This window comes from Physcomitrium patens, chromosome 4, assembly GCF_059467195.1.
Source record: "Physcomitrium patens ecotype Gransden chromosome 4, ASM5946719v1, whole genome shotgun sequence".
In the NCBI taxonomy this organism is placed as follows: domain Eukaryota; kingdom Viridiplantae; phylum Streptophyta; class Bryopsida; order Funariales; family Funariaceae; genus Physcomitrium; species Physcomitrium patens.
This window is the reverse complement of record NC_143413.1, coordinates 15,557,376-15,571,173: the sequence shown is the minus strand read 5'-3', so window position 1 is coordinate 15,571,173 and position 13,798 is coordinate 15,557,376. Positions and strand designations below refer to the sequence as shown.

Genomic DNA, 13,798 nt, shown 5'->3' with positions numbered 1-13,798 from the left:
AGACAATGGATAAATTCTTGGAAAAGGGCCTTATTTAAGAAAGCACATCACCATATGAAGTACTTGTACTCTTTGCATCTAAAAAAGATGGCAGACTTTGACTTTTCATTGATTATCAAGGTTTTAATAAGCAAAATTTTAAGAATACATATCCACTTTTACGTATAGATAATCTTCTTGATCAATTCCAAGGTGTAATATTCTTTAGAAAATTGGACCTTCAAAGTAGCTATTAGCACACACCTATTATAAAAGAGAATATAAAAAAGATGGCATTTTATATGCGCTATGGATATTTTGAATGGCTTATTTTAAATTTTGGCATCACCAATGCTTCAACTTCCTTTATGGGTCACTTGAACAAATTTTTTTGGGACCTTTTGAACAAGTATGTGGTTTTTTTTTATTAATAATATCCTAATATTGTGAAATAGGATAAGATGAAAGTAGTAGACAATTGGCCAACCTACAAGGATGTTCATAAAGTTTGCTCATTCTTAGGCCTTACTAGATATTATTGCTATTTTGTTTAGAAATTTATACACATTATTGCTTCATTTACAAGCTTATTCGAGGAAGGTGCTCTATTTGAATAGAAATTGGAACAAAAAAGTGCCTTTGATAGATTGAAGGAGGCACTCATTCTTGTTCCATTATTGCAACCATTGTCGTGATGTAATACGACTATATAATAAAATTACAATCAAAATTAAATTTCTAATTAATATCTAATTATCTTAGTTCAATTATAATTTGAAGTATGTAAACATAATTTTTATAAAAGCCTTTTAGGTTATTTTTTAATCTTAATAGTTAGTAGATTGAAGGTTAGTTAGTAATTTTACCTTTTAGGTTGTAGAGACTCTTCTACTACCTTAGAAAGACCATAAATTGATAAAATTAAGTTAGAAGACATAAATAATTAGTATATTCGGTACTAGAGTTAAGTTGAGAGTAGGATTGGACTAAAAAATCCTTAGGATAGGTTAGATTGATACTTGGGGGTCAATCGTTTATAAGACAGGGTCGAAATGAGACCTCTAGCTATTAAAATGATGACTTAGGACAAAATAGGGATTCATTTGAAGATTGGAGGATAGGATTTTAGAATTAGCTTAAAGTTCTTTCTAGAGGAATAAGGATTGTTTTTGAAAGATTTTTGAGGACTTAAAAATTATTCTTCAAAGTCAGTGTTTATATTGGTGATTTGGATTATATATAAAATAATTAGAGCTAGCAATTTTGGCTAGTTCATGCAATTGGTGTAGCATCTATAGTTCAAAAATTGACACTATTTGGATTATTAAGTATGCGAAGTGTATACAAAATTTTGTAATAATCTAATAATTTAATTTAAAGATATTTAGTTTTTAGTACAAGAAGATTTTAGAAGTTGGTAGTTTGGAATTGGATAGGGTTTCTGTGATATCTAGAGATTTACTAGTCCAATCAAAGTAAAACTTGGCATGGTGTTGAAAGACTTAAAGATCAAGCTGCAATTCAATTTTGAGTTAAAGTTAATGGTTGAAGAAGGAGATATCACTACTAGAATTTTTGCTTCACTTTTTAAGTTGGTGGCCGAGCGACATTGGTGTAATTTTTGGAGGTTTTCTCACAATTTGTAAGTTAGATTGGGCTGAAAATTCTTGAACATATAGAAGACTTACATTGACAATTGCATGCAAAATTCTACATCAAGTGGACGGTCGGATTGGATGTTATATCTTGTTAAAGCTCACTAATTATGATTAGATCTTACAAGAAAAAAATCTAAATTACTTAAATATGAAAGTAATAAGATAATTGGGATTTATGTATAATTAAGGTTGCTAAGAAGAGTTTTTTTTAGCACTTTTGAATTAAAATTTAGATTATATTCTTCTCGTATGGATGAAACATATTAGAATTTCTTAGATACTTGTCAAACACAACCTCACCTTCCACAACTAGGTGTGTAGTGCATTCCTAAATAAGACAATACGTAATACGACACCGTATGATCTTAACTTTCTTTGAACACTTAATATTGATGCTACTGACTTTGCTATTGGAGTGGTCCTTTAACAAGGCTTTGGTAGGAACCTTCAATCCATGGTATATAAATCATACAAGCTTAGAGGGACAAAGTACAATTATTTTACATGTAATTGAGAATAATTAGCAATTGTACATGCCATAAAGGTGTGGCGACAATATTTATTGGAGAAGGCAATGATTGTTTGAATTAACCATCAATCCTTACTACACAATTTACATCTAAAAAATATAAAATCATAACATTATTGTTAGAAGGAACAATTACAACTCTTTGATATTTACATTGAATACAAACAAGGGCAATAATACACCATGTTGGACACCTTATTATATAGACCAAAATTAAAATCTAATTAGAAGATAAGGCAAAAGTTACTACTATTAATAGTATCATTTCAAACCTAATTAAAGAAGTAGAATAGATGGAAGCTACGTACCAAGATGCTTATTTCAAGATGGTTAGCGATCAGTTGAAGGTAGGTGATATATAGTATCAAGATTACAATCTTAGTGATGATTTATTCTATTTCAAGAAGTAAATTTATATACGTGATAATATTATATTTTGGACGTATATATTTCAAGAAGGACATGACTTTTCAATATTTCGACATATAAGACATAAGAAGACTCCAAAACAAATCTCAAAGATATGATTTTGAGCATCTTTTGATTGTGATGTTCAAGCTTTTGTACGTTCTTGCAAGTCATGCTAATATAATAAAGGACACAATGCAGCATCTCATCGACTATTACAACCATCTCTACTATCTATGGTACATTAAAAGTAAGGAATTATGAATCTCATTATATGTTTTCTATAAATATCTCACAATCATATCGAGATTGTAATCTTTGTAGACCGACTTTTGAAGCAACTTCACTTCGCCACGATGTACTCAAATATTAATGCCTTAATATTTATATGGATCTTCTTTGATACTATGTTTCATCACCATGCGTTACTTTATGTCATCATTTCAGATTAGAATCCATACTTTACAAGAAGTTTTTGATAGGCCTTATTCAAGCTACTAGGCCCACAACTTGTCATGTCCATGGTCGTCTATAAATAAATAAATAAATAGAGCATGCAAATCAAACCTTAAAAGATATGCTATAAACATTTGTGATAGTTCATCATAATGATAGGGATCAATATTTGATGCCATTGGAATTTGCTTACAATGATAGTATTTAAGCAAGTATCAATTATTCACCATTCTTCTTTAACATTGATCAATATCCAATTATGCCAGCAACTCTCCATTGTTTCATTGATATCAGTAATTCAACAACGAAAGAATTTATACAATGGCTTACAATGGCCTTATAAGAGGTATGGCATTGCCTACTGACTGCACAGAATCAATAAAAATAGTATGCGGATAACCATCAATAATATAAGATCTTTTGAGAGGGTGATTAGGTGTTATTTTTCAATGCCAACTTGCCTTTTGCGACATCAATCGAAATCTATAAACTATCACCTTAGACGCTTGGACTTTTTTGCATTTCTATAGTGATTTTTGATGTTGCATATTGCCTTGAGTTTTTGCCACATATTTGGATCTATTTGGTCTTCTATGTTTCATAACTTAAAGAATTTCATATTGAGCCAAGGTGCTTTTCAGATGAACAACAACCACCACCACGATTAGTTGTAGTTAATAACTAAGAAGAGTATGAAGTAGACAACATTTTGGAATATCGCTACCTTTGTTGTGGTAATAGATATCTACAACTTTAATACAAAGTCCTTTGGAAAGATTATCCCATCTACGATGCAATGTAAGAACCTGCACAAAACCTTATCTATTTCCAAGAAATAATTTGGATATACCATTGGGAGTGAAACAAAGATGTTTTGCATTAAAAGAAGAAAATTAATTATAAAAAGATATAGATAAGATATTTGTATTGTAAATACATAAGGATAGATAGTTGAAGCTATGTTTCAAAAGTTTATAGAAGTTTTTAAAATTGAAGCTAGATTAGTAGGTAATATAGAATCTACCATAAAATATTTTAGAAAGAATTTAAGGTAGTTATTTACGTGGGATTTACTATGAAGAACATTCTAGAAAGTTCCAAGATAGTTGGACAAAGTATAAATAGGACTAGCCAAGGCCATTTGGGCATTTGGTCAAGTATGGCTTCAGACCCTTTTTCTTGATAAAGTTTGATTTTGCATCTTCATATTCAGTTTTGTTTTATTTTGTTTTGTTGTAATTTGCTCTATCTTTCATTGTGATAGGATTTATATTGCTATGGACTAAAAATGTCTTGGATTTTTGAAATAATTCAATCTCATTTTACATGGTCTAATAAATTTGGCTATAATTTAAAATACGTACTGACATAAAGTATTAGAGATTCTTACGATCCATATATACGGAAATTAGAGTAGAAGTGCCTTTTAGATAATGACACCATTCTTGAAATGAATCCACAATTGCAAGAAGCTCTTTATCATGGATCTTGTAGTTAATTTCAACTATTAAAAAATTTCTTGAATAAAAAGCTATCCAATAGAATTCATCATTTTCTTTTATTTATAACAACATTGTATCTATAATAAAGTATAATGCATCTATTTTTATAAAGAATACCTTAAAAAAATTAGTGTAATATAAAATTGGTACTAAAATAAATGTTGTCTTTAAGGCTTCAAAAGATACTTTAATTTCTTTGCTTTAGTCAATTTTGTCTTTATATGTTAGATGTATAAAAGGAACTTCAACTTAAAAAAAGTTCTTGATGAAGATTTAATAATAATTAGAAAATTTCAAAGAATATTGCCATTTTTGATAATTTTTGAAAACTTTCATTCTATGATAGTCCGAACCTTCTTATAATCCATTATAAGGCCATTATTTAAAATGATATATCATAAAAAGTCAACTTGAGTAGTGTGAAGTATACACTTTTTTTTTTTATCTTTGTATATAATCTTGCATCTCTTAGTTTTTGTAATACATGACAAACATGAAGTTCATGCTCTTTTATATTCTTAGAATAATTCAAGATATCATTTAAGTAACAAACAACAATGTCATCAAGAAACTCACAAAAGACATCATTCAATTAGTACATTTGTAAGTCCAAAAGACATGATATTATATTCAAAATTCTCATACTTGGTTTGAAGTATAATTTTTTATTCATCTTCTTTTTTAATATGTACTTGATTATATGTTCCTTATAGATTTATTTTGGTATAGTTCTTTATTTAATTGAGTTAATGAAGAAGTCTTGAAATCAAAGGTAGAAGATACCTATTTTTGATGAGTGATCTAGTTGAGTCCTTGATAGTCTATACACATCCACAAAGATCCATATTTTTTTTTCAACAAATAAGATGAGAAACCATATTAGAGATTTAGAATAACAAATGAAGTTTTAGCCAAGTTCTTACTAATATATTCATTGAATGCAATCAACTCATTTTGTAATAGGCTATACATTGGTCCAAATAGTGGTTGAGCTCCTTCTTAAAGGTCAATGGAACAATCATAGAAATAATATTCTAGAAGAATATCTATATTTTTCTTCTCAAAAATATCTTAATAATCTCAATATTGACTTAAAATGCCACTTGAAATCTTTTTTTTATAAAAAATAGGTGTAATATGTATAGCAAAAATTGATTCTTCTTTTGTAGCATACATGAAAGCTCTTGCACCTACTAATAAAGATTTATACTTATTGGACTTATGGATTTTTATTTAATTAGTAATTTTTTTTTATTAAACTATGAAAAAAATTAAGGTTATATGAAATCCAATCTATTTGGAGATTATATTTTTTTAGCCACAATGATCCTAAAAGAACTAAATTAGAAATAGATCTAACAATATTAAATATTATTAAATTATTATGACTATTAGTTGGTATATTTAAAGGAATAATTTCATGGATTACATTTATTTATTGTAGAAATCATCAAAACTTTGTTCTTGTTCTATTAAACTTCTCCAATATACTTATCCTTGCCTCCCTCATACTTATAGTAGCAAGATTTTTCAAATTTAGTTGTAATTTGATTTACTTGCTTTTCTTAATTGTACAACTTCTTGGTGTAGTCTTTGAATTTTATTATTGACCTCTTCTATATGCATTGGAATATTACCTCTATAGTTTAAGTTAGAGATATATGAGATTTCCACTCTAAGAGTGTAAATAAGCTCATAAAGATGTGCAATGGTTGCAAATCTATTCTCACTTTCACTGAAAGTAGCATTTAATTTTTTTTCTTTCATAGACAATTCAAAACAAATCTATAAGTCAAATTAGAAGAAGATAATCTGCAATCTCTAATATCAAATGAACATTTCTATGAAAAAAGATAGTTTACTTGTTTTAACGAAGAAATCATCGTTAAAGAACTAAAATGCTAGATTGAAGGTGGGTAGTCTACATCCTTCAAAATACAATAATAGAAGTGGAATAGTTTACTCACTTCTAACAACAAGAAAAGAATAATGAATAAGCACTCATGTTAAATTATATTGAACCAAAAGATCAATACACTCTCATGTCACTTGAAAAGGTTAAAAAAACACTCAAAGATGGTACAGTATTAAATTAAAATGGCTATTATCAAAGACAAGAAGACTAAAAAATCTTGAAATGAGACTATGGACTAGAAGGCATTAATAAGAGTAAAGAAGGCTTCATTCTTGCCTCCATATATTCTATTTAAGTATAAGTTATATGGTGATGTTGTATCGAACCTTTAAAACATGTCTAATTTGCAAGATACATGTTTTAATTTGCAAAGAAAGTTTCTTATATGTGCACCACATTGATAGCTTGTACCATAAGCTATAAATACATATGACACATGACTAACTTGATGGCCAAGTTTCTAACCTACCAATCACCTATAAATACATTTAAAGGTGAAACCGTATCTATGAAGCTTCTAATAAGCTTTTCTATAAGATATTATTAAATTAAACTACTTTTATCTATTCATAATATCTAGATAACTTTTGAAGTGAATATGTATGTTTGTGACATATCATCAAATAGTTACAAATTATATTTCTTGTATATATTAAGATATATTTTTATTAATTTAATTTTTAATTATATATTAAATATATATACTAAAATAAATTTCATCAATTATAGATAAGTTATTATAATTATGCATATGATTTCGATTTCTTATATTTCTCCCAATATCTTTAATTATAGGTTAAAAGCATGGAATCTCAAAGTCTTGTGATTAACATGCAAGAAAACTACTTTACAATTCAAAAGTTAGAAAATATGAAATATATTTATAGCATAGAAGAAACTCACTATGAAACCACATATAAAAGTTTAGTAGCAATTTCAATGAGCCTCCTTACTAAAATTTAAAAATCAAAATCAAAATCAAAAAAATTAAAATATATAAATAAATAAAAGAAGTCACTCTCAAGTAAGGAAAGGATACTCTGACCTAAAGATGACTCCTTTGGGCGCACTCAAAAGGCTTGCACTGATGTTTCACCTTATCTAAACTCACTTGACATCATGTACAATAGACTATACATTTACTGGTAAGTCACAATGACTCCAGCTTATCATTCATTCAAAAGATTATTAAGAGTCCAACCGCAAAAAGCCAAAAAGTGAGGTGTGTGCCGTGGTAGTAGCCCTCCAGGGAACTGTGAAGTCACGGAAGTGAGTCCATGGCCTGGGTCGGAAGTAGGCCCTTCAATTTTGCCAGCTCATTTCGTCACCCCCCATCCCTCAATCAATCAAGCCCTCCCTCGAAGGTCCACATCGGACTGAAACTTTAATAACTGGCTTTGTAATTTTTATACTTTAGACTGAGTGATGCAGAGAGCCTCGTTCCCTTCGCTAAGTTGGCGTCTACGTGGACAACCAAGTGCTTGACGTGGCAGTCCGCTACCACTGTGACGTGTCCTTGATGAAGCGAGCTCGAGTCTACGTGGACGAGCACCAGAGAAGGAGGACGAACGAAGTGTCTCGTCGAGGTGGACGTTAGCAACTGACATATCGCCGCTCACAAGACCGTTGTCTCTATTCGTTCAAACGGCCAGAAATACGTATTTATCCACGTATTTGTACGAGGCCGTGTGGGTTCTGAGTATTTCATGCTCCGATACCAACAAAGCTATCTCGCAACAGTGAGCTCTGAGTCATCGGTTGTTACTTGATTTCTTCACCCGCAAATTTCCCTCCGCGTGCGTCAGTTGTGGTTGTTGTCTGCGCTTGCACGTCCAAATTCCAGCTTAGTTTTTCTTACACCGCAATGCGCTTTCTGTTAATTTAAGGTGCGCGTGAAACGGCTTCTCCCTTGCACAGGTCCTGTTCGTAGCGCCTGCAGGGGTTTTGAAAGTTGATCAGACGCGATAGCGTTGCTGTGTGTTGTTTTTTTAATGTGCTAGAGTCTTTTACAATTGTTCTCTCAGTTGGTTGCTGCAGTTGTGAAGGGTGGCTTTCTTGTGGTTAGTGGTAGGGGGAGAGTGGTGGGTGATGGAGGTTTTGACATGATGAGTGCGTATCTCGCAGGATTCTTGAGGTGAACCGGTCAGGCTCAGCATGTCTTCGTGGAATGCGCCTTACGCGACGTTGCATGATCTGCCTAAGTATGAGAAGCGACCCGACGTCGCTGGAGCGCCGTGGTCCAGGGACCAGGCTGCTGTTAAAAGCTCGCGTGGTCAAGATCCCCTTCCCTACGTAACTTGCAACTCGCGGACTGCTCCCTTCGCCACTTTCCACAACACTCCTAACGAGGCTGACCCGAAAGCCGAGGTAACCTTTCTAGCCATGAATTTACTCATTTGCACCTTCATATCCAGTGTGCTCGTGCAGGATATGGTTCTAATGCCGAGTGAAAAAAATTGCGCAGATGTTCCACTCATCATATTTTTGTTCTTGTGTGTTCGCCATCACGTGTGCTGCAGTTTCTTTTCATGTTACCGTACGAAATCATCATGCATGAACTTAGACGGTCAAAACATTCTTTACACAAATACGGTTTTAACAAAATAGAAACTTATGGTGTCAAATAGCATGATCTGTTGATGGAGTCTCTTGATATTTCTTGTAGATTCTCAGAGATTCTCAACCTCAGGTGGTTAACGTATTGCAGCAGTGTGCATCAATACCTGAATCTTTTCTAGTGCATCAACGGAGCCCCATCAATGGCTTTCAATTCCTCAATGAGCACAAACATAGCGCACCTTCTGACATTTCTCATGATACTGATCACCACCTAACGCAGGCATGTCCACTTTCATATAATTACTTTCGATCTTCTCCTCAAGATTGTAGACATCTAGCTGAGAGCGGATTTATACGAGAGTTGTTTCATGAACTGTATCTTTTCAGAGCACTCTTCAAATTTTCTGATGTTTATGAATAGTAGTTCTGTTGGTCTCCTCTTTCACGGTAAGGTTTGGAATGACGATTGTGCGGAATTTGCAGGCCAGCCTATCAAAGATTCACCAAGCTCCTTGGGATCGTAACGATGTACACTACAAGGTAACCTCCTCCTCTTCGACCAGATTGCTCCATGCCCGATCAGTAGTTTCGCGTAATAATCTGTGTGTCCTTCGACTTACCCCTGTTCAGATGTTGGAACTCAGTAATAAATACCAATGAGCATATGGTTTTTTCTCATTGGTTAGCTCTATCACTGCAGGTCCAGCCAAGATTCCCACATGGGGAGGACGAGCCACACTACACCTCTTCTCATGCACCGTACGCAACAGATTCTCAACGAGGTACTACACTCCTCCAGCAACACTGTTTAAGGAATGCTTGACCTTTGTTTGGGCATGATCGTGAAACGTATTTCCCTAGAATTATCTTTCTTCCTTGTATTTGCAGTTTACATAACTAAATTAAGGATGCTTCTTCATTGCTAAGGTGATGTAAGTATGCTTTTGGCAGGCTGAAGTTGATGGGAAGCACTGCACATTCAACTGTTACCAGTTACCATGCACCTGTTGCCACGAACTTTTTGATTTACTGGCACGTCGTGAACATCTGTATGGATCGAATAATAGGATATATATAGACCACGGCTGTAGACGTTGTGTAAACGATTTGTTTGCCTAGCTTGTTATATATTTTTCTCAGTAGAACCATGTTGATAACTCTTATTGGCAACGTTCATATCTAATACAGATATTCCCATTCTGCTCCGACTGTGTACCTTTATTCATTTGTTCTTATATCGTAGTGACGTTCTGGTCACTCTATCGAAGTCGTGATAACTAACTGATAAGTTCGGTTTTGTATATCAATCTACCCCACATCTATGCGAGCTCACTATGGTGCTACCGGCTCTATACTGCCAACGGACAACGGCTAAAATCTCATGTATTCAAACAAATTTTGATTTAAAAAGAAAATGAGCAAACGATTAAAGAAAAAAGAACAGAAAAAAATAGCACAATGTAACATTATTATGAAGAAGGGTGTGTCATTCAATCTTTACAATTGAATCTAAAAAATGGAAGTAAAATGTGGTGAAGCTATTGTTTGCCCATATGGTACCGGAGTGGATAGTAGTTGTAAAACAAAGAAATTTCTGTTTGTAATAAAATGTTTAAATCATAAAAACACAAGTACTTTAACACTACTTTCTATGGAAAAGAAATACCAAGAAAATATATAAAAAACTACCACTAAAAGTTATTCAAGAAGTAAAAAGAAAAAAATATTACCATACTGACTAAAAAAAAGATATTTTATTCAATGACACGAAACCTGTTTCTCATGGGTTTTCAAAGGACATGTCATGGTCTATGAATTGTTCTTTTATCACGTCCCTAAGAACCTCCAATCTAGATATGACAGTAGGATTTAACAAAGATTGAGCTTCTTTAATAAGTGTACCTCTTTTGTTGAGATAAAAAGCATCTAAAATGATGTTAATCCACTTCAGTAGGCTGTCCGGACTCCTATAAAACAACAAACAGAATATACCAGGTCAGTTAGATCGGAGAATGCCGTGTTTTAATTGCTCCAAAGCCACTTAGTTGAAGAGCAAAACAATTGATACTTACGTGTAAACCCTGCCGACCTCGTTCCTCACATCCAACTCATCACCAGGTGAAAATGCCGTTGTCATCTCTGCAAACCGTTTACGAGGATCGTCTATGCTAAGAAGGTGATATATTACTTGAATCTCTTTCGGGGTGCTTTTGGCGATGTTTTGCCTTGCAACAGAATACAGATAGAACATAACATCCTTAGCCTGCAAATCCCCCAAATCCAACAAAACCTCTATTAGCGTAATGGACTAACATCGACGCCACTTGCAAACAGAAACCTACGACTACTGAAACATGGAACCCATTGACTAGCAATAAAGAGTGAAACCATGAAAAGAAGCATTACCAGGGCTCAAAAGCTGAGGTAACGTCGTCAGCTTAGAAACCCAGCAAAGAGAGTAAAGATGACTGCATGACACTCTTTAACGTTGTGTTAGACATAAAAGACTAACCTCGTCTGTCATCAAGGTAGACACCTTCGCTGAAGCCCAGGCCTTCGTCAGTAAAGCCATAAGCGTAGAATCCAATTGCTTGTTCTTTGCGAGGTTTTCAATTCTTTCCGCTGCTTCTTCCAAAGAAGGGGCACTCAAGATTTCGTAGTATTTCCTTTTTGCCTCTTCTATGGATTGGCTATCTTCGAATGCTCTGTCATGTGATTCAACAGATATGAGGATCTTTGAAGCAATGGTTGCGATTTCTGTAACACAAAACGTGTACTGATCTCAGCACTGGAACAATTAGCCATTCAAATCAAACATATCAAACAATTGCTCACGGTTAAGCAGTAATGTAAAAGAAATAATGAGCTAGTATTCCTTGGAAATTATGAAGCAGAACGATGGAAGATGAGTGAACATATACCTTCTCTTCTATTCCACTCATTTTTATTAGCCTCGGTAAGTATATTTAGATGCTGAAAAAACTCTCCAGTGAATTCCTCCCGGTGCCGTGCCACAATGGCATCAAGGTCTTGTGGTGATTCTTCAACCATGGCAAGAATTTTATTATGATGCTGCATATCCTCGTCCACCTGTCAAATCAATCACTACCAAAACTCAGACCCCTACATCCTCCATGAAGCGGAACTATACCAAAAAATTACAACATGTTGTAGTCAGTTGCTCCGAAGCGATCAACCCCCTAAAATCCGACAACTCACTGATTTCATCTCCATCGCAAGCTTAAGGAGGGCCGCCTTTCTGTTGGGATCGTCCGCCAACTTAGCCTGGCGATCACAGCGCCTAAAAAAATACGGCCTTATTTTATTCCACTCCGGGTTAGTAATGAGAACTCGCCACTGCCCGGGCTTCGTCCGCTCCGTCAAGAAAACTTGTATCAACTTATCACATACGCTGCTCATTTTAAAGCCTTCCTCTACTTCAATATCTTCCATATCTCCAAATTCGCTATCTTCCTTAAACTGAGGCACCTGAGCAACGCAAGAAATCTGGAAAGGTTACGAAGGGCTTGCCAGCGGCGAAGTGTTCAATCTCGAACATCAAGATTTTGCGAGAAAAATCAACAAAACTAGAGCCTCAAATTCACAAAATTTAAACCCTTGAACCCTAAACCCAGACAAAGAGAGACCACCCAAAACTGTGATTAAATGCCTTCAAGCAAATGAGCCTTCGGACCTTGAGTGCCAACTCACTGCCTTCCACGCAAGAATCCGGACGCTCTCCCTGAAGAACCTTATCCTCATCAGCATTAGTCGCATACGCCCCATTGGGCGCAGTCCAGCACACGAAATGTTGGAAATTTCTCCGACGACCGCAGCTAGATCTAATCCTTGCAGCCTTCCAAAGCAGCTGCGCCCGAGAGCTGAAATGGGCTAGCGATAGCGACGCAATTGGGACCTTCAAGCTCCCAGCCGTCGCTTGCTCCCTCCAAACACAAGCTCCCGGGGGCAATACCTTGCTGGCTAGACCAGCTGCCATACCTCCCACCCTGCTGCAATTCCACACCCAATTTTTCGTAGAACCCTCGCCGATTTGTTTGTTACTCCTTCAGATTTCGCAATTTCGCTTCTCGCGCTTCTGCAATCCCACATCGGCACACAGAACCATCACTAGCGACGTCAAATTGGAAGAAGCACCGACGGAGAAACCTTCAAGTCAAGTCCCGGATGGATAGACTTCCGCTTTGAAGATGAATCTTGAGGTCTTAGGGTAATGCGACGGCGCAGTAACTAGACCGACGGTGAACTCAACGGCGATGAGGATAACTTCATCCAATCGCCGGGTCTTCTACATTTATTCGTCGAGTTCGTGTTCTGGTTGTTTAGTTCTCAAGGTCATCATTTCATGTTCGAAACAATAGTGGGTTTCAAACATGGCCTTTTTGGCTGATATTTCACCTCTGATGCAAGTTCAAAGTGCCCCGTGATACTTCAAAATATCACTTGATATTTCACCAAATCACCCATCTCGCGAGGTGGGTGATTTTAAAATTGAAATATCAAAAGAAGGACAAGTCAAATATCAAAAATTGTATAACTTGTCTCAACTCTCTTCCCTCTTTGAATCCATACTATCTTTGACTCCATACTATGAGGGTAATAAAGTTTGAATTAGGAGAAAATATTAAGGGGTAATAAAGTTTGAATTAGGAAAAAGTATCAAGGGGTAATAAAGTTTGAACAGTGATATTTTAGATTTGATATTTTGAGTGATCCTGGAAATATTAGGTACTAAATCCCAGTTATTTGGTTTTGCACAAGTGCCATGTTTGAA

General features: G+C 34.7%; 2 protein-coding genes across 6 annotated transcripts; one reads left to right on the top strand and one right to left on the bottom strand.

Moving 5' to 3' along the window:
• Nucleotides 1-8,149: 8,149 nt before the first annotated feature.
• Nucleotides 8,150-10,211, top strand: LOC112280867 (uncharacterized). 5 transcript variants are annotated; one of them, XM_024516763.2, is made up of 6 exons: nt 8,150-8,333; nt 8,572-8,814; nt 9,155-9,286; nt 9,490-9,546; nt 9,707-9,788; nt 9,958-10,211. In XM_024516763.2, exons 2-6 carry the CDS (start codon nt 8,602-8,604, stop codon nt 9,960-9,962), a joined length of 489 nt encoding a protein of 162 aa, XP_024372531.1. In that variant the 5' UTR covers nt 8,150-8,333; nt 8,572-8,601; the 3' UTR covers nt 9,963-10,211. The 5 variants fall into 5 exon arrangements, with proteins under 5 accessions (XP_024372531.1, XP_024372532.1, XP_024372530.1 ...); XM_024516764.3 differs by having other exon boundaries at nt 8,194-8,333; nt 9,158-9,286; XM_024516762.3 differs by having other exon boundaries at nt 8,194-8,333; nt 9,137-9,286.
• A 530-nt stretch (nt 10,212-10,741) lies between these two features.
• On the bottom strand, nt 10,742-13,184 carry LOC112280866 (uncharacterized protein At4g37920). The gene is made up of 6 exons (XM_024516759.3): nt 12,701-13,184; nt 12,226-12,495; nt 11,928-12,096; nt 11,519-11,763; nt 11,079-11,269; nt 10,742-10,973 (listed from the first exon to the last, which is right to left on the bottom strand). Exons 1-6 carry the CDS (start codon nt 13,001-13,003, stop codon nt 10,787-10,789), a joined length of 1,365 nt encoding a protein of 454 aa, XP_024372527.1. The 5' UTR covers nt 13,004-13,184; the 3' UTR covers nt 10,742-10,786.
• Nucleotides 13,185-13,798: the final 614 nt, after the last annotated feature.

Coding starts and splice junctions, on each gene's coding strand:
- LOC112280867 (XM_024516760.3), top strand. CDS start 8,602: ATGTCTTCGTGGAATGCGCCTTACGCGACGTTGCATGATCTGCCTAAG. Junction 8,815..9,112: donor AGGCTGACCCGAAAGCCGAG/GTAACCTTTCTA, acceptor TATTTCTTGTAG/ATTCTCAGAGATTCTCAACC. Junction 9,287..9,489: donor CTGATCACCACCTAACGCAG/GCATGTCCACTT, acceptor CGGAATTTGCAG/GCCAGCCTATCAAAGATTCA.
- LOC112280866 (XM_024516759.3), bottom strand. CDS start 13,003: ATGGCAGCTGGTCTAGCCAGCAAGGTATTGCCCCCGGGAGCTTGTGTT. Junction 12,496..12,700: donor GCAGTGAGTTGGCACTCAAG/GTCCGAAGGCTC, acceptor TGCGTTGCTCAG/GTGCCTCAGTTTAAGGAAGA. Junction 11,764..11,927: donor TGAGTGGAATAGAAGAGAAG/GTATATGTTCAC, acceptor TTTGTGTTACAG/AAATCGCAACCATTGCTTCA.